The sequence below is a fragment of the Euphorbia lathyris genome, chromosome 4, assembly GCF_963576675.1.
Source record: "Euphorbia lathyris chromosome 4, ddEupLath1.1, whole genome shotgun sequence".
In the NCBI taxonomy this organism is placed as follows: domain Eukaryota; kingdom Viridiplantae; phylum Streptophyta; class Magnoliopsida; order Malpighiales; family Euphorbiaceae; genus Euphorbia; species Euphorbia lathyris.
The window spans coordinates 74,010,882-74,030,270 of NC_088913.1; the positions used below are offsets into that span (position 1 = coordinate 74,010,882).

The 19,389-nt window shown below is 33.1% G+C and overlaps 2 protein-coding genes across 4 annotated transcripts; both read left to right on the forward strand.

Moving 5' to 3' along the window:
• The first annotated feature begins 5,606 nt into the window (after positions 1 to 5,606).
• Positions 5,607 to 9,907, forward strand: LOC136226943 (cucumisin-like). 3 transcript variants are annotated; one of them, XM_066015640.1, is made up of 12 exons: positions 5,607 to 6,054; positions 6,476 to 6,570; positions 6,700 to 6,788; positions 6,918 to 7,009; positions 7,161 to 7,404; positions 7,476 to 7,846; positions 7,946 to 7,995; positions 8,087 to 8,181; positions 8,250 to 8,468; positions 8,626 to 8,737; positions 8,826 to 9,039; positions 9,276 to 9,907. In XM_066015640.1, the coding sequence occupies exons 3-12, from the start codon at positions 6,715 to 6,717 to the stop codon at positions 9,806 to 9,808; spliced, it is 2,004 nt and encodes a 667-aa protein (XP_065871712.1). In that variant the 5' UTR covers positions 5,607 to 6,054; positions 6,476 to 6,570; positions 6,700 to 6,714; the 3' UTR covers positions 9,809 to 9,907. The 3 variants fall into 3 exon arrangements, with proteins under 3 accessions (XP_065871712.1, XP_065871711.1, XP_065871710.1); XM_066015639.1 differs by having other exon boundaries at positions 5,608 to 6,054; positions 7,476 to 7,995; XM_066015638.1 differs by lacking the exon at positions 5,607 to 6,054 and having other exon boundaries at positions 6,469 to 6,570; positions 7,476 to 7,995.
• Positions 9,908 to 10,875: 968 nt separating this feature from the next.
• Positions 10,876 to 19,345, forward strand: LOC136227244 (cucumisin-like). The gene is made up of 12 exons (XM_066015910.1): positions 10,876 to 10,959; positions 11,059 to 11,147; positions 11,319 to 11,413; positions 11,494 to 11,740; positions 11,813 to 12,323; positions 12,552 to 12,625; positions 12,922 to 13,140; positions 13,209 to 13,320; positions 13,398 to 13,611; positions 14,460 to 15,046; positions 17,605 to 17,693; positions 19,246 to 19,345. Exons 1-12 carry the CDS (start codon positions 10,876 to 10,878, stop codon positions 19,343 to 19,345), a joined length of 2,421 nt encoding a protein of 806 aa, XP_065871982.1.
• The last annotated feature ends 44 nt before the right edge of the window (positions 19,346 to 19,389 follow it).

Consider the following 19,389-nt stretch of genomic DNA (forward strand, 5'->3'; position numbering starts at 1 on the left):
CCCTTAAAGAGCTCAGTATTGGATTCTGAAAGCCCGGAGGATTCTGGGGACTGTACGTAGGCGGAGAGGCCGAACCAGGATAAGTGATACTTTATAATTTCTAACTCTCTCAAATATATATATATATATATATATATATATATATATATATATATATATATGTGTGTGTGTGTGTGTGTTTGTGTTGCTTGTAATATTTACTCAGCATATAAACTGTTAGAAGCTGACACTGAGTAAATTAGTGTGCTGAGTTGGAAGCTGACCACATAAGCGTCAATTCCCAACTCTCAAGTAAAATAGTCTTAGTCAGCATCTGACTAAAGCTGTCTTACATTAAGTTCGGCCAAGCTGACCAAGCTGAGTCAATAAGCTCACCAAAATAATTAAGTCAGCAAGATTAATTAGTGAAAAAGTTATATTAGTTCCTAACCCCCCCTTGGAACTAATCACACGGGACCAACATCTACCACTACAGGCGTCTTCCTAGGACTTAAGGAGGAACTTTGAATAATCCTCGGTGAGCAGAGCTTCGAACGTTCTTAAATGGAGGTTGAAGGAGATGGAGAAAGTGGAGAGGATTCTTCAAGGGGAAGCTAGGGTTTTTTCACAATTAAAAGATATCTAATTTACATAATGAAAGTCCTATTTATAGTTGCGGTTTGAGTCCCAAATCTGACCGAATTCATTTCCTATTGCAGGTGGGAAGAGTGGGGTCAAATCGTGACATCCACGGTTGAATCAACTAAGATCCCTTTTGTACGCATAAATCTTTAATTAACGCATACAAATATCAGATTGGTCTCATGAGTTAACAAGAAGTCAATCAAATGCTTAGCAAAGTCCTTGATTCCATTATTTCAAGCCATTTTCTTGCAAAAGAAGAATCATTAGGAATAACATAAAAATTAAAAAGAAATATTCACAAAAAGTGCTTAATCTAACATCGATTTTTTTTTGGTTCGATATTACTATAAAATAAATCTTCGGCAACAGTGCCAAAAACTTGACACGCCTATATCTGACACTCAATAACTCACTAAGGGATAAGTTCACATTGTCGTTATCAAGTAATAAATCTGAAAAGTCCAAGTAACGAGTGTTGGAATCTAGTTCCAAATGGGGGGTGAATGGAACTATTGATAAATTTAAGACTTTATAAAATTCTCACACAATTAATTCAATAGCACAAGGCTACTCAGAATCAGAGGCAAAGTTTGATTGTTGCGTTAAATAGGAACAAAGCTTGATTCTGCTTCTGAACGTTAACACACTATGCCACTTAACTAGAGTAGCCTCTATGTGACTTTGTTAAACACGCTATTGAGTACAATAGTCAGAAGCATAAGTTATATATTTTTAAGCACAGAAGAAAGCAATATAAATATGTCAAAATGAAAAGGTTAGAGAAATAGTTACGTAGTGATTTATACTGGTTCGGCCTCATGCCTATATCCAGTCCCCAGAATACTTTCTTTTGAGTTTTAATCCACTAGTGAACTCTTTCCAATAAGTAGAGCATAAACCCTTACAACAGATACAGAGCCCTGTAAAGTACATTCCTTTACACTCAACACTCAACTATCTATCTACCTCCCTTGTTGTTCACTTATAATCAAGTAAATAGAAGAGTTTCTGAACTTTTCTAAGCTATTGATAGTTTGTTCTTGCTCATAACACAATGAAAGAACTAAGAGCTATTACACTGATTAAGTAAATTTTGAATTAAATGCGCGTTTTCTTTAGATGACAGAATTGTGGTTATTTGAGCTGATTTACATTTAAGCTTTCGGATGACATAAATTTAATATACTGTCACGAAAAATAATCAGATGACATGAAAATAAATGTATGTCATGTATCTTGTATCATGTGAAAGGAAAAATGACATAGTGATATTCAAGCAATGTTCAAATGTATTTATTAACTACGATCTTAGTCAAACTTGCTCTTGATGTTAAATCCCTTGAAAATCTGTTAATAATCTCATACATCCCATTAAAGAATTACCAAAATCAATTAATTATCTTATCAGAAACATTTTCTAATTACCAAGTCAAAATAGGTTACTTTTTGGAAAGTTAATCTCATCCTTTTGGATACAAATTAAGCTCCAAATCAAATATGAAAAAATCAATATATTAAAAATAACAAAAAGTACTTGATACAAATTAGAAATATTAAAAAAATGCTAAAAATATAATTAAAAACTTAAAATTGATAAAATGAAGATAAATTAATCTTAAAATAAATAAAAAATATAAAATAATCGCTAAAACCATAATAAAAGATAAAGATAAAATGTCCCTATCAAACTTCTTTACAACAATAGAGATAAAAGATAGATATAAACCGTAATAGGTCCTAAAGTCGCTTTGTTCGATCAACCTGCTCTTTATTGGTAGGGGTATTCATTGATTGGTTCGGTCTGAAAACAGAACTGAACCGAAATAACCAAAAACCAAATAGTTTTAAAAATAAATACCGAACATAACCGAATAATAATAAATTACCGAACCGAACTGACCGAATTATTTCAGTTGGTTTGGTTATTCAGTTTTCTTGCATTAAAAAATTTCATTAACAATTATTTCTATATAAGGTTAATATTATGCTATCATTTATTTATATATACAACCGTTTTTGTTTTTGTTTTTCCTTTGAAAATAACTAACTTTTTATTGAAAGAAAAAATGATAAAAAATTTATATAGAAATGAAATCACTTTCAATTCAAATATGAAGTAGTGTACAAATGTACTAAATTGGTAGGCAAACATTAAACAAACTAATAAAATAATTAGTTGTAGTTTTTTTTTTTTTAGAAACATAATAATTAGTTGTAGTTAATCCAAGAAATATCATGCTTAACAAAAATTCCAATAATATAATTCTTAATCAAATATAATTTAGAACAATAAACGACATACACCAGATATATAATAATAAATCTAATTTCTAATTATACTAAATTTATTTCGGTCTGTTCGGTGAATTCGGTAATTTTGATTTAAAAACCGAACCGACCAAAATTACCGAAATATTACAAAAAAAAATAAAACCGAAATTAAACCTAATAGACCGAAAAACCAAAATTTATTGGTTCGGTCGGTTATTTCGGTCTGATATGGTTTTTGAGCACTCCTATTTATTGGTCCGCTCAAAGGGTTAATATATATACTTTCATCATAGAGTCATAAGAGTGCTTACAAAACATCGTTTTGACGTGGAGGGACCATAAACTTTGTGCTAAGCCCGTTAAAAACTTGCCCCCAATTGCTTAGACTGCCACCCCATTTTACCTGACAAATGTTGAAAACAAAAATTCTAGTAATATTCAATCTTATTACACCTTTATTACATTATAAGAACATTTTTAATGCAGAAAAAAGACTCATAATTTTAGTAAAAAAGTCCATCTTTATAAATGAAAAGACCTCACAAATTTGTGCATATAAACTTTTATACTTCAGTGAGATATTTACAAATCACCCAAATCACAAGTTTGATTTTTATACCTATTCTTTAATCTATATTAGGACGAAATCCGAGCGTTGCTTCCGAAAATTTAAAAAAGATTTGTTTAAACATATATTGTAGGTAAAAAAAATTATAGTTATTTTAATGGTTTCTTTTAACAACTTTACATATACATAAAAAAAAAACCAACAAAAGAATGAGATTATACACATTGTAACAATAATAATAATAAAAAAAGCTCTAAGTGATACTGTTATATGTAAAAAAAAAATTGACATCACCATATAGACATAAATGGACATTGAGATCCACTTGCTTCAACATTGACTAGAGTTGCTAAAATGGGAGAAAGTGCATGACTCAAAATCGCTATATATTTTCCAAGAGCAGTAATTTGTAATTAAAAAAACAAAAAATATAGCAGAAAGCAGTTTGCATGGAGAAAGAACTCATGAAATAATCCAACACTTTCAGAGCCTTCATAATTTGGTATCATAAAACTATATAAACTAATAAAAATTGAAAATATTTTTATAAAAAGACCGAGAGAATAAATTAAAATTATAAATTACAGGCTTAATGCCACCCCAGCCCCTTTAACTTGTCCAAATTGATCATTTTACCCCCTCAACTCATCAAATATCTTATTTACCCTCTTAACTCCATAAAAGTGGTATTTCTCATCTCTTCAACTTATCCATTTATCCCCCAACTCATAGAATGTTCTATTTACCCCCTTAACTCCACAAAAGTGGTATTTCTCACCCCTTACAATCCGTTATCGATGCCTAAATTAATACTTTTTTTTAAAGGTTAAACCTATATTGGTGTTATTTTATACGTGGAACCTTTGATACTTCCTTAAAAACCATAGACCTATTTTGGTACTTTATCCCTACATATAATGTCTTTAACTTGTTTATATTAATGACAAAATAAACACATGAAGGATCAATATAATTATCAAATTAAGACAAAATAAAAAAGTTGATATTAGAAAAATATATTTTCAAACTCATTTGAATAAGTTCTATTAATTTTGCACTATAAAAGGGTAAGAAATACCACTTTTATGGAGTTAGGGGGGTAAATGGGACATTCGATGAGTTGGGGATGGATAAAATGACCAATTTGAACAAGTTAAGGGTGTGAGAAATACCATTTTTATAGAGTTAATGGGGTAAATAGAACATTCGATGAGTTATAGGGGTAAAATGATCAATTTGGACAAGTATTAGACCTAAATTATATCAAGAAAAAGCACCAAAGCAAATCATATTCTAAGTTTGGAAACTTTCTATCCACACACTCGATTAACAATCAAAAATCCACATTCCATCAATTCGAAATCCAAATTTTAATTTACACATTCCCTTAGGGTTCGTTTGGTATGTCGTAATGCAATGTAATGTAATCAATGTCGTAATGTAATCAAAGTTGTAATGTAATGGAATGGAATAGTCATTCTATTACCATTTTTGGTTGACAATTATGATGTAATGTAATAACTATTACAATACTTATATGTTCCTACTTAAATGCAATCATAAAATTTTATTTACATAATTAAAATCAACGAAAAACATAAAAAATATGAAAATCAAATACAAAATTAGATTAACCAAAATCAATAAATTAGTATTAGTTTTTTGCTTAATCATATTTTTTTACATTGTTCTCGTTTCTTTTAATTTCCATTTTCAACATTTTTCACCGTTTTTCTATTTTCTCATTTTTTCCGGTTTTTCATTTTTCGCATTTTTTCGGAGTTTTCAATTTTCATGTTTTTCTACTTTTTGCGTTTTTGACAAGAATGAGAGGTGGGATTTGAGAAATGAGAGGTTAGATGACAATGTAATGAGAACTCAAGTCATTTTTCTATGTAATAGAGATTACAAGATTTCTTCAACAAAATTTAACTCAAGGTTTTCTCATTCCATTACAATGAAATTGTAACATGCAACCAAACATGGTAACGAGTCTTCAATGTAATGGTTATTTCATTACGAAGGTCATTACTTCTTACCAAACGACACGTTAGAGTCCATAGGAGAAAAGAACAGAGGTGCTAAGAGGCCTAGGATATATCATATGCCCCTCTCGCACATATTTTTAGTTAAAGTCGATTAGAAAGAATTCAAAATTGGAAAAATAACTAGTAAGGCAAGAAATTTTCCAATCAAGATCCTAAACCAAAAGTAAAAAGCAATTATTCCAGTTGAAGAAGGTAGAATTGGATTCAGTGTAGGAAGAAAAAGTCGCAAGAACCCTAAGAAACACGTATGAAGTACTTATTTCAAAATCGCAGAAATAGTACAAAAACGCTTACGATGTACTGAAATTGAAAATCGATTTGCCATTTAGAGGAGCATGGAACCGGAATGACGATAAATGTTCGGGAGAAACATTTTTTTTCGACAGGGAAGAGGGGGAGAAAGAGAAGTCTGGACAAAAGGTAGATGGTAGGAATGTAGGCCTAAACTACGTAGTTTTGAGTGGTGTGTCTGAGAAAAGCAAGGGCAGAAGTAGGAAAAGGAAAGGAAGAGGAAAAGATTTCGAACCTGGAGTTGACGTGAAGGTATGTGATGCTGATAATTGCAAATTGGTAAAGTCCTGTAAATTGCAATTGATTTCATGTTAATGTTCATTTCCTCATTCTATAATTTATTATTTATTCATTTAAGTAGCAAATTGATTCGCAGAAGCAAGCTGACTAGTTAAATTTAGACTTTTTTTAGTCAGTATTTACGTTATCTATTCGATTGATGAGTTCATGTGATGATGCAAAGCATTTTCAGTTTATCAATACAGAACTCTAGTTTATAATTGGCTTAGCTGGAATGATTTCATTTCCTTATTGACAGAGCACTACTCAACAATGAATCTCTGATGACTCAATGAATAAAAAAGGAGTGGACTTTTGTGTATTTCTCCAACTATATAACCACATGTTTTACTTTCATATCTGAACATTCATTAACTTGCTAATCAAATGGCAGGTCTAAATACAGTTTTGCTTGCTTGGCTTCTGCTTATAAACCTCATCCACAGTGTTATTTGTAGCAGCCATGGCATTTCTGATGGAGAACGAAAGGTATTTTCATTTCCTCTTTCTAATCTCTAATTAATTACTTAAATCTGGTTTCTTCAGTGTATTAATTTGACATTTATTACTTCATTAATTAGTTCCTCATGGCAAATAGAGTTTTTGATATGGATGCAGGTGTACATTGTGTATATGGGAGAACGTCCAAAGGGTGAATTTAGTGCATCAATGCTGCATACTAGTATGTTGCAACAAATTCTTGGCAGGTAATATTGGTGCTTCAAATTTGAAATTATATATATCTTGTGTTTTAGATTTTAAATTCAGATTTAATCTTCTGTAAATTGTGAAGTTTTAAATCAGCTAACTTGGTCAATTTTATTGAATTTCAATAGTGGCGCATCAGATTATCTACTTCACAGCTACCATAGGAGCTTCAACGGTTTTGCAGCAAAGTTGACACAAGAGGAGAAGCAGAAAATGGCTGGTTGGTGACACCTAGGGATAACTATTATGACACGACAATATGATTTACAAAATCAATCCGACAAACATGATACAATTGACATGATTATCATTTTTCTAGTATTTATATGTATATTGAGACTTCTTGTTATGATTTACTATTATTATTGTAGGTGTGGAAGGTGTAGTGTCTGTGTTCCTTAGTCAAAAGATGAAACTTCAGACTACAAGGTCCTGGAATTTCATGAACTTCTCAGTCAATGCCACAAGATCAACAAATGAAAGTAACATCATTGTTGGAATGTTTGACGCTGGAGTTTGGCCTGAATCCGAAAGTTTTAATGACGAAGGATATGGTCCTCCTCCATCCAAATGGAAGGGAACTTGCCAAGGAAACTCAAACTTCACTTGCAATAAGTAATCTAATCTAATTTATCTATGAACCGAAATCACTAAACAGAGTTAATAATTATTATATGCACTTGCAGCAAAATAATTGGAGCTCGATACTACCATAGTGATGGGGCAGTAGGCCCTGAAGAATTTGATTCTCCGAGAGATTCAGAAGGACATGGAACTCACACTGCATCAATAGTAGCAGGAGACGTAGTTAGTCAAGCAAGCCTACTAGGCTTTGCCTCGGGGACAGCTCGAGGAGGTGTTCCTTCCGCTCGAATTGCTGTTTACAAGATATGTTGGTCTGATGGATGTTCAGATGCAGACATTCTTGCAGCATTTGATGATGCTATTGCTGATGGAGTTGATATAATCTCTCTTTCTGTCGGATTAAATTGGCCAGTGGCAGTGGACTATTTCGAGGATCCGATAGCAATTGGAGCTTTCTATTCTATGAAGAATGGTATACTCACATCTAATGCTGCTGGTAATTATGGTCCAGCTCTTATGTCGATTGCAAATTATTCACCATGGTCTCTTTCTGTGGGTGCTAGCACTATAGACAGAAAGTTCGTGACCAAGTTAAAATTAGGTAATGGAGTCATCTTTGAGGTGAGGATTCATCTTTCATTTTATTGATCAATCAAAACTTTTCATTTCATTATCATCTCATGATTATGTACCAAGTTTCCTCTATTTTCAGGGAGTTTCTATAAATACTTTCTCGCCTGAAAATACTATGTATCCGATTATCTATGCTGGTAATGCTCAGAATACATCAACATGGGAAAGTTCGAGGTAAACAAAATAGTAGTGCAAGGTTGAACATAACAAGCAAAACAACTGATGATAATTCTGAAATGCAGGTCTTGCTTCATAGACTCATTGAATAAGACTTTGGTTGAAGGGAAAATTGTTCTTTGTGATAATGAATTGGCTGACAAAGATTTGCTTGCCGTTGGTGCATTTGGCATGATATCCAACTTCGGAAAACACCGCGATGTAGCTGGGAGTTTTGCTTTACCAGCTACACAGATAAGCTCTACTAATATAACTTATTTGTTGAACTACTTGAACTCTACCAGGTAATCCTTTCCAGAGAACTTCTACTATATATTCTCGGAGTACTATATTGCTCTGGAAGTATTGTATAATTTCGGTTCTTTTTTTCGGGTGAATTTTAATAGAAACATAAGACGTCAACTAGTACTAATTTCACTATTTTTTATAATATTTCACTAGTGAACCAACTGCAAAAATATTCAAGAGTGTCGAAAATAAGGATGAATTTGCCCCGTATGTACTTTCGCTTTCCTCAAGAGGACCTAGTCCTATAACTAAAGATATTATGAAGGTAAGTAACTCTAGAGGAATTTCTATATGCCAATGGATTTGGCATAATGCCACATAGTAATGAATTTTTACTTCCTTTTTCCCTTCAGCCTGACTTAACTGCTCCTGGAGTGGACATATTAGCAGCATGGTCTGAAGCTACTAGTGTGACAGGATCAAAAATGGATAAAAGAGTAGTTCAATACAACATAATTTCAGGCACATCCATGTCTTGTCCCCATGCATCCGCCGCAGCTGCTTATGTCAAGTCATTTCACCCAACTTGGTCTCCTGCTGCCATCAAATCCGCTCTTATGACAACAGGTAATGGCTTCAAATAGCGACAGAATTTCTGCAGGTTTGATACTACTGACGAAATCGAGGGTCTAATAGGGTCACTGATTCTTAGTCCTCCAAAAAAGCTATAATTTTTAACATATTTTGGCCCATTGACATTGACTGTTTTGTTCTGCCTCTATCATTGGCTTGATCTACCACATATAAAACATCAATCTAACAATAAGTTTGTAATTCCTGCTATTTTATGTTCTCCCTTGCAGCCTATCCCGTGAGTTCTTCCCGGAAAACCGATGCTGAATTTGCATATGGATCAGGGCATATAAATCCTACCAAGGCAATGGACCCTGGTTTAGTATATGATGCTGAAGAACTTGATTATGTTAAGTTTTTATGTGGACAAGGGTATAATACTAGGCAACTTCAGGATATTACTGGAGACAGTAGTGCATGTTCTGAACAAATAAATGGAACTGTGTGGGATCTAAACTACCCTTCTTTCGCGGTGTCTGTGCTGCCTGGAGAAACTATAGCTCGGGAATTTCATAGAACTGTGACGAATGTTGGTTCACCATCATCTACTTATAAGGCACTCATACATAGTCCACCAGGACTTAAAATCCAAGTTGAACCAGATGTTCTGTCCTTCCAATTTGTTGGGCAAAAACAGGATTTCACAGTTACTGTTGAAGCTGTTGGGAGTGATGAATATCCAATCTCCTCTGGTATTTTGATTTGGGATGATGGTGTTCATCTAGTTAGAACTCCCATTGTGGGATTTATTTATAATTTTTGACCATGATTCTGGTTGTTATTTTCTTCAGATATTGAACCATAAATAAGTGGTGTTTTTATTGTGATGAGTGCTATAAAATAATTGAAATTTGAAAGATTCTATTAACATGAACATATATAATGAACTGTTTATTATTGATAATGTACTAATAAATAAAGAAAATTTAAATTAACATACTACTACGAATTCACACTTTGGTATCTGAATTATATTTTGTCCCAAAAATATACTTCAACTAACGATGACCGGACAATTTTGCCAATTTTGCCTCTACATGCGAAACAATATAATTTTAAGTGTAATGTTGACCACGTGGTACAATTTCAAACGATATTAACGGAATATGAGTTTTTTTATTAAGTAACAGAAGGTGTGCAATTTCAAGCCATATTGGGCAGTCAGAACCCTAGATGTTGAAAGGCAGAATATGAAATTGCAAATGAAAAAAACGGTTATACCAGGCTTGAATTTACTGTCTAGTAAATGTATGATTAACATTACACTATTTTGTACATGGGACTAATCTGTTCTTCTCCAATAACTCTGTTCTTCTCCAATAACTCCATGACTTTTGCTAAGACAACATGGTGTTGTTAACTTTGATGACCCAATCCGGGTCAAAACAGATGCACCAGTCCGGTTCAACAAAATAAAACATCAAATTATGTCAACAAAATAAAACATCAAATTATGTCAATTGTGATTAACTTTTTTTATATGCAACATTACAACTATTTGTAAAACCTTTGTGGCCGTTTGATGAGTTTAAGGTATTACAGTTGTGCTCTAAGACAAATATTCAATTATTAATTCAGATGATGAACAACATAATTTTAATTGGACATAAAGATGGTAAATTAATAAGTAATTGACTTTGGAAGGATTTGAATTCCTTGTTGACGATCTTAACAATATATATATATAGATGTATTGTAAAAAAATATATATAGATGTCTGATAACCCAATGAAGTAAAAACAAGTTGACTTGTTTTTCATTTATTATATAAGCAAATGTATAATTTCATGGATCATTTGCAGAAAATTAATTATATTAATGAATTAGGAAATGGCAAGCCTGAATTTCATCCTGATAGTTTCTTGGTTTCTCCTTTTAAACATCATCCATGGCTCTTCTGATGGAGATCGAAAGGCATTTTAATTTCATTTTTCTCTAATCTCTGCTTAAGTTATAATTAATTGTTGTTAATGTATTTATGAATTTATTTATGTTTGTGGAATATAAATGCAGGTATATATTGTATATATGGGGGACCGTCCAAAAGGTGTATTTGATGCAGCAACACTTCATTCTACTATGTTGCAACTGGTTGTAGGCAGGTCGGTCCGAGTATTCGATTATAAAGACTTAAAATCTGTTTGGTTTAATTGTTAAATATTTGATGTTACTTTTAGCTGTTTGTTGTTGTTGCTATTAAATCGTTATTAGTGTTCGGTAAAATTATGGTTTATTAAAAAGATGTTGAAACGAGCTAATGTTGCACTTTCCAGTACTGGTGCATCAGAATATCTACTCCATAACTATCAGAGAAGCTTCAACGGTTTCGTCGCTAAGCTGACCGAAGACGAGAAGCAGAAAATGAGCGGTAGGGGGGAACCCTTCACCTTAATCTACATTAAAATGAACAACTTTCTGGATTTTAGTTCTTACTAACTTTTTTTGTAGAGATGGAAGGTGTGGTATCTGTGTTCCTTAGTAAAAAGAAGAAACTTCACACTTCAAGGTCTTGGGATTTTATGGGGTTCCCTGAGAATGTAAGAACATCAAGTAATGAAAGCAACATTGTTATTGGAATGCTTGATTCTGGAATTTGGCCTGAATCTCAGAGCTTTAGTGATGAAGGATTTGGTCCACCTCCAACAAAATGGGAGGGCACTTGCACCCCAGGGGACTCCAATTTCACCTGCAACAAGTAAGGCTAATTGATCTAATTTCAATAATTAAGTTAACACAAAATGTACTTATATGTGATTAATTATTACAGCAAAATAATAGGGGCTCGATACTATAACGCGGAAGGGGATATATATCCAGAAGAACTTGCTTCCCCGAGAGATTCAGAAGGACATGGAACACATACATCATCAATAGCAGCAGGAGACATGGTTAGCAAGGCAAGCCTCTTCGGCCTTGGCGAAGGGACTGCTCGAGGAGGCGTGCCTTCTGCTCGTATTTCTGTTTACAAGATATGCTGGATTAAAGGGTGTTCAGAGGCTGATATTCTTGCTGCATTTGATGATGCTATTGCTGATGGAGTTGATATAATATCTATTTCCGTCGGAGGCACGCCAACTGACTATTTCGACGATCCTATAGCTATTGGAGCTTTTCATGCAATGAAGAATGGTATACTCACTTCCAATTCTGCTGGTAATGAAGGTCCTAATCTTAAATCTGTCTCCAATTGTTCGCCTTGGTCTCTTTCTGTTGCTGCTAGCACTATTGACAGAAAGTTCGTAACCCCGGTCGTATTAGGCAATGGAGCTATCTATGAGGTGAGAATGCATTCATTTTATAGGTTTGAAGTAGTATCAGATGCAGAACCAAATATTCGGTGTTAAATGGATGAAAATTTGTTAAAAATTACAGATTTTATTTTCAACTAAGCATCAGCGACAGATACTTTGCATCAAATCTGTCAGAAAGTTTGCAAAAAATGAAGTTACTGACGGGTATTATAAGACTTGTGACTTGATCAAAACCATCACTTTCCTTCATTGCAGGGACTTTCAGTAAATACCTTTGAACCTGGAAATAAAATGTATCCTATCATTTACGGCGGTGATGCTCCGAACAAGTCCGGTGGATACAGCAGCGCCCAATCCAGGTATAATTATAAACAAGAAATAATTCAGACAACACACATCATATTGTAACTTTTGGGACTTGAGTTTGATAGTGATATCAAAATGTAATATTCCGCAAAAATACGCAAACATACTAAACTATGTTGCACGACACTCCACTTTACTAGCATTTCTACGTTTCGTGTCCTTGTCCTTGTTCATTTGAAGGCTATTTTATGAAAGTTACGTTTTAGAAATAATGTTTCCTAGCGTGCAATATAGATACTAAGTTGATTGAGAAATGCAGGTATTGCGCGGCAGAAGCTTTGAACAAGACTTTAGTTGAAGGGAAAATTGTTCTGTGTGATGGATTGAATGAGGACAATACAAACTCCATTGGTGTACTTGGCATAGTATCAAAACAAGAACAAGATTATGCTGATTTTGCATCCACTTTCCCTTTACCAGCTTCATTATTAAGCTCTACTAATAATGCTGATGCCTTGAATTACATTACCACTACCAGGTAATTCAAACTTCTGCTTATTGTAATGCAGCTCATAGAGTTCTAATTAGTAGTTCTTATTTCACCAGTAAACCGACGGCGAAAATATTCAAGAGCACAGAACATAAAGATGGATTAGCCCCATATGTTGCTTCCTTTTCTTCAAGAGGACCTAATCCAATAACCAAAGATATTCTCAAGGCAAGTCGAAATCGAATCGATTCGTAGTGACTTTTTCTTGTTTTTTCTTTTTTTAACTTGCCTGTCTTGATGTTCAGCCTGACCTGACTGCACCTGGAGTGGATATTCTAGCAGCATGGTCTGAACATACTTCAGTAACAGGAATTTCAGGGGATAAAAGAGTAGTTCCGTACAATATAATCTCAGGCACATCCATGTCATGTCCTCATGCATCTGCTGCTGCTGCTTATATCAAGTCATTTCACCCAAATTGGTCTCCTGCTGCCATTAAATCTGCTCTTATGACCACAGGTAATCACTTTTATTAGAGATAATAGAAACTGTTAGGAATTGAATCGCATAACTCAAAACACAATATTCATGTGGTTCGACTAACTTTGCTATGTCCACAAGCGAGAAGGAATACATAATTCATTAATAATCGGCAAGTTGTTACAATAATAAAGAAATCTCATTGTTGACCCAAGTCTCGAACTCTCAAATGTCATAAGACCCAATTACACGCAAATGATCACGTGTATAATCCCAGAGCACCAGCTCCAAAACTGTCAGGCAGTGATGGAACCAAAACAAAAACTAGGGAGATCAATGGAAAAAATTTAGTGAGGAAACATAGATAATTTTGGGATTAATAATCACTGACGGAAAAGTCCGTCCCTAACTAATACTGCCAAATTTGTCTAATTTCTGTACCAAACTAGCGACAAAACATTGTGTTGAGACGAAATTTTCCGTGTAAATCTAATTTTTCGTTGTTCTCTCCTATAGTCGGGTAGTGGATAAACCTTCCCTGATCCCCTGTATTTGCACCTAGGGGTGTAAACGAGCCGAGCTGAGCCGAACCCTAGGTAGGCTTAATATCTCGATTCGAGGCATAGCGTAGAAAACAAAAAAGCCTTATAACATACTCCATATAAGTTTAAAATATTTATAAAGAAAAACAATCATGTTATTATTGAGATTCCAGAATAGTAGATGATACTTATGGTCGGAAAACATTAACTTGGAGAAAGATGTCAAACAATGAAATATATATTAAAGTTTGTAATGTATTTTATTCCAATTACGATGAAGTTTTCAATTTCTATTTTAATTAGCAAAAACGTCAACAACATTCTTGCTACTGATGTTGTTTGCAGCTTATACAATGAGTTGTAATAAGAACAGCGACGCAGAATTTGCCTACGGATCAGGTCAAATAAACCCCATAAAAGCTACAGACCCAGGTTTAGTATACGATGCTGAATACATTGACTATGTAAAGTTCTTATGCGGACAAGGCTACGACAGAACGCAACTTCAGCTTATAACTGGAGATAACAACATTGAATGTTCAGAAGAAACACAAGCAACATCCTTTGATCTAAACTACCCGTCTTTCGCATTCACTGCCCCGTGGAGAAACTCTCTAACTCGTGTGTTTCATAGAACTGTTACAAATGTTGGGTCACCGGAATCTACTTACAAAGCTATTTTAAATGCCCCGTCAGGACTCGAAATTCGAGTTGAACCGAGTGTTCTTTCGTTCAAATCTGTTGGGGAAAAGCAGTCTTTTAATTTGACAGTTATATCTGATTTGGATAGCTCGATGAAGTCTGGTAGTTTGGTTTGGGATGATGGTGTTCATGTTGTTAGAAGTCCAATTGTGGCATTTCTTAATGATGTTGAGACATGGGAATTGTTGAGTTGTCCTAATTCTTCTAGTGGAACTCGTTGGGGATTAGGGGTTCATCAAATGTGGTTTCTTGGGTTGATTTATTTGATCATGTTGTATTCAATTATGTAATTACTATAACTTTGTCCATGGCCTTTGTAGTTAATTTTTTCATGTGATTATATGTAATGTAATTAAGAAAAATGATAATTGGATTAAACGGTTATCTTTATAAATAACGTTTTGATAGTCGTATTTTTCTTCATGTATGACTTTTTTTGAACTGGCCAATGTAGTTTGGTATTAATTAAGATCAGTTAGAAAAGTAATTAATTATCAAACTAAGTTAAGAAATAAGTAACATGTTTTCTTGTAATAATGTTATAGGTCAAAGATTAATATGAGATCTATGATTGGTTTTAACTATCAGCTCGGTTTTTAATTCAATTGATTCCATAACATTATACAATCTAATCCTTATTTTGACTTTTCAAGAGTGATCTACTGGATCCACCTGAACCCGGTCACAACCATATCTTATGGTTTTACCCTACCTTTTGGACCTTTTCTTCTCCGTCATCTATAAAACTGAGATTGTTTAGATATTTGGAGAAATGGCAATGATATGGCTCATATGGGTCTTCTAATATTGGTAACACCAACGGTGTCATGTTACTATTACGGATATTATGGAGGTAAAACCAGACTAAATGTGTTATAATTTAAGGGTTAAAATGTTGACCACTAAATATAAAGAGCTAAATGATAAGAAAAAAAATTGAAGAATTAGAGAATATCTTTAACCAAACCATAGATTCCGTTCCAAATTTATATGGAACATTTGAGACCCAAATCGATTTTAGATGGACTTCTTATTTGGAGTATAGAGATAAAGTGCAAACATATATATTATTTTATTCAAACCATCTTCTCATCCATTTTTTTCATTTATATCACAAATATACGAATAGACGTTAAAAAAAATTATACTATATTTTGTACGGTTGGATAAAAAAAATTCAAATATATTATCAATTTTAAAAATACTAATCTCAAATTCTAATTGTAAAAAAATGCGAAATCTTTTTTTAAAACAACATGATAAGTAACTCGTGCAGAATAATGACCAAAATATTTATGTTTCCTAATTATGTCTGAAATTAACTTAACTTGTCAATATTAGAGATAAAATTGCTCTTGGCGGTCAATGTTATGGATAAAATTGTATCATTTTAAACGTTATAGTTAAAATTGCTCCTAACTATAACCTTAAGTGTATTTTTGCGCCTAGGAGAAAGTAGGAAAGAAATAGATGCTATAGTGTGAATTGTCCCTACACCCTTAACTAAAGAGAAATTTACATAGAAATTCACTTTTGAAAAACTATTTACAATTATATCAAATCATAATTTTGAATTATGTCAAACTAGTAAAATCATTATTTTTAAAGATTAAAGTTTATAAATTAGGGGTCTAGAATATATTGTAATGAGTTTGGGATTTATGAATTGGGATTTACACATTTTAAATTAGGTATAAAAGCATATTTTATTTGATATATATATATATATATATATATAAATATAAATGACATGTTGAGAATTAAGTTTGATGATATGATTTAGTTGTTATGATATTCATGTAAAAAGCCCACTAACTAAACCATAGATCCGGTTCTAAGTTTATATGGGCCGTTTGAGGTCCAAATCCATTTCAGAAGGACTTTTTTCCTTAAGTCGGCCCATCTATAACACTATTAATTAAGTATGTAATATTTGCTCACATTATGCAACTGCTTTTTTTAATTTTTTCCTCATTTTTAGCAAAATGTACAATGAGCTCTTTCTTACATTGTTTCAAACAAAAACAATGTCGAAATCAAGCAGCTAGCAAATAATGATGCCTTCGGCAAGAGAATTCCAGGGCATCATTCTATTGTCTAAATGTAATTACCTGTTTAAGAAAACGAAGAAATAAAATTGTAAATAAAAATTAATTATCTTTTCTTTCTAATATTATTTAAGTGTGTAGTTAAAACCAAAGCCGTCCTTGGACGGTTAGCTAATAGTTCATCTTTTCCTACTTATATATAAATAGTTGTTATATTTCATAATTTGCATTAGTGACAATATTACAATTACTTAATTAGTGCCACATAAATATTCTTACGTGGCAACTTTTTAATGACAAACCAAAAATCTCATTGGTCTGCTTAGCAGCCTCCTTATTAGCTGCTATGCCACATCAGAATCGGATGATAAAAAGGCAATTATATATTTTCCTCCAAATGGGTTTTTTTAAATCTAATTTATAAGAATTTTTTGTTTTTTTTTTTTTTGTTTTTTGGTTCTTTTTAATCATAAAATTAAACCAAACCGATTATGTCATTTTTATTTTGCAAGAAAAAATGAAAAAGTAGATGAGAACAAATCATTTGAAATATATGTACAATTGATTTCCTAATCATTTATAATTCTTTTTAATATTAATCAACTTATTTTAATTAAAATAACTTTCAATTCTTTTATTTGATTTTTTTAAGAAGATTGTAGGAAAACAAATTTAATCATGATTATTTATTTCTATTTAAACCTTATAATTAATTAATTATAATGATTATGCAAATGCAGGTGTATATTGTATACATGGGTAGCCTACCAAAGGGTGGATTTTCTGCTTCAGATCTTCATACCAGCATGCTACAAGAGGCTACTGGCAGGTCTATATATGTATATTTTTATGTCAAATAACTACGATCTTATTTTATTTCAATAAAATCACATTCTACAAGTCAACGGAATGTTGATTATAATAGTTAGAACAACAAACTTAACATGTGTTAATGGCGCGTATTAAAATTCTAGTTCTAAACAATAAAAAAAAGGCCTAATGCATACTCAGCCCCCTAAAGTTGTCCATTTTGTTCATTTAACCCCCTCACCTCACGGAACAACCCTTTAACCCCCTAAACTCCAAAAAAATGCTACTTTTAACCCTATATTTTAGACTGCCGAGATATAATGTTGTCTATGTGTATCACGCGCGTGACACGTGTGTAACGGGATATTCCCTCACATGCTCGGCGAGCAAGAATGGGTGTGCTCGGCGAGCACCTTGGGGAAATTGATTTCCCCACTTCATCAGGCACTCAGGGCATCGACCAAGCGAATTAGGACTTCTGCTCGGCGAGCAAGAGCATATGTGCTCGGCGAGCAAGAGCTACCTTTCTTGTATGCATTATATTGTGTAATGGCTACCTTTCTTGTTTGCTGTTGTTCTTATCTTGTGTATGCATTATCTTGTGTAATAGTTGTCTTTCTTGTATGCATTATATTGTGTAATGACTACCTTTTTTAATATGATGAAATAAACTTGATTTGCTCTTTTCTTTCCTACTTTCTTCTTTTGAAAGTCCTTAATATTGAAAATTTTCTATAAATATCATTTAGTCATCACTTCTCTTCCACTATATTCTATACTTCATGTCAAATCAGATTTTAACTCTTCCTTTGTATTGCCTTCCACTGTATCTATATACACTGTGGTCATAATTCATACAAAGTTAAAGCATTTTTTACAATTCCAACGTGGATTGAGACCAAAAAAAGCACCAACTAAAAATTAGAAAGACACCAATTAAATCTTCTTTATCTCCAATGCCCGTACTTGAGTTGGAACTAGGAGTTTTTTTTGGAGTTTAGGGGGTTAAAGGGTTGTCCCGTGAGGTGAGGGGGTTAAATGAACAAAATGGACAACTTTAGGGGGCTGGGTATGCATTTTCTTTTACCATTGGAGGCAAGAACAAAATCCTCCCACGCGCCTCCTGTGTTTGAGACACAAACATTGACTAGGTCAATGCCACGTCGGACGATATGGGGTTAAAAGTAGCGTTTTTTTGGAGTTTAGGGGGTTAAAGGGTTGTCCCGTAAGGTGATGGGGTTAAATGAACAAAACGGACAACTTTAGGGGGCTGGGTATGCATTAGGCCTAAAAAAATTAAGATTGCCGAAAAGTTTCTCGGCGATGTGATCTTATGTTCTAATTTTGACATATATTGTTAATTAGATTTCAACTATCTTAATTAACACGTTTAAAGCTAAATGAACATTCACGTGTAGGACTTGTCATGAAACCGTTTTAACCAACAACTCAATCTGATAGTTAAACCCAATTATATATCTTATATTAATCTTTAACAGGGCTGACGTTAGAAAATAAAAACTATTCTCAAATCTTACTAATTAAGTTTTCTATTGGATTGCATTCAACAGTGATGGATCAGATTCAATGATCTACAGCTACAAAAGAAGCTTCAATGGATTTGCTGCCAAGTTGACCAACAATCAAATGCTTAAATTAGCTGGTAGATAAACCAAAATTTACTCAAAAGTTACCAAAAAAAATTTAGATTTAGA

What these genes read in the sequence shown, in the direction of transcription:
- LOC136226943 (XM_066015638.1), top strand. Translation starts at nt 6,469, where the DNA reads ATGGCAGGTCTAAATACAGTTTTGCTTGCTTGGCTTCTGCTTATAAAC. An exon ending in TCAAACTTCACTTGCAATAA is followed by an intron (nt 7,405 to 7,475) that starts GTAATCTAATCT and finishes ATGCACTTGCAG; the next exon opens with CAAAATAATTGGAGCTCGAT. An exon ending in GTAATGGAGTCATCTTTGAG is followed by an intron (nt 7,996 to 8,086) that starts GTGAGGATTCAT and finishes CTCTATTTTCAG; the next exon opens with GGAGTTTCTATAAATACTTT.
- LOC136227244 (XM_066015910.1), top strand. Translation starts at nt 10,876, where the DNA reads ATGGCAAGCCTGAATTTCATCCTGATAGTTTCTTGGTTTCTCCTTTTA. An exon ending in GGCGGTGATGCTCCGAACAA is followed by an intron (nt 12,626 to 12,921) that starts GTCCGGTGGATA and finishes TGAGAAATGCAG; the next exon opens with GTATTGCGCGGCAGAAGCTT. An exon ending in ATCTGCTCTTATGACCACAG is followed by an intron (nt 13,612 to 14,459) that starts GTAATCACTTTT and finishes TGTTGTTTGCAG; the next exon opens with CTTATACAATGAGTTGTAAT.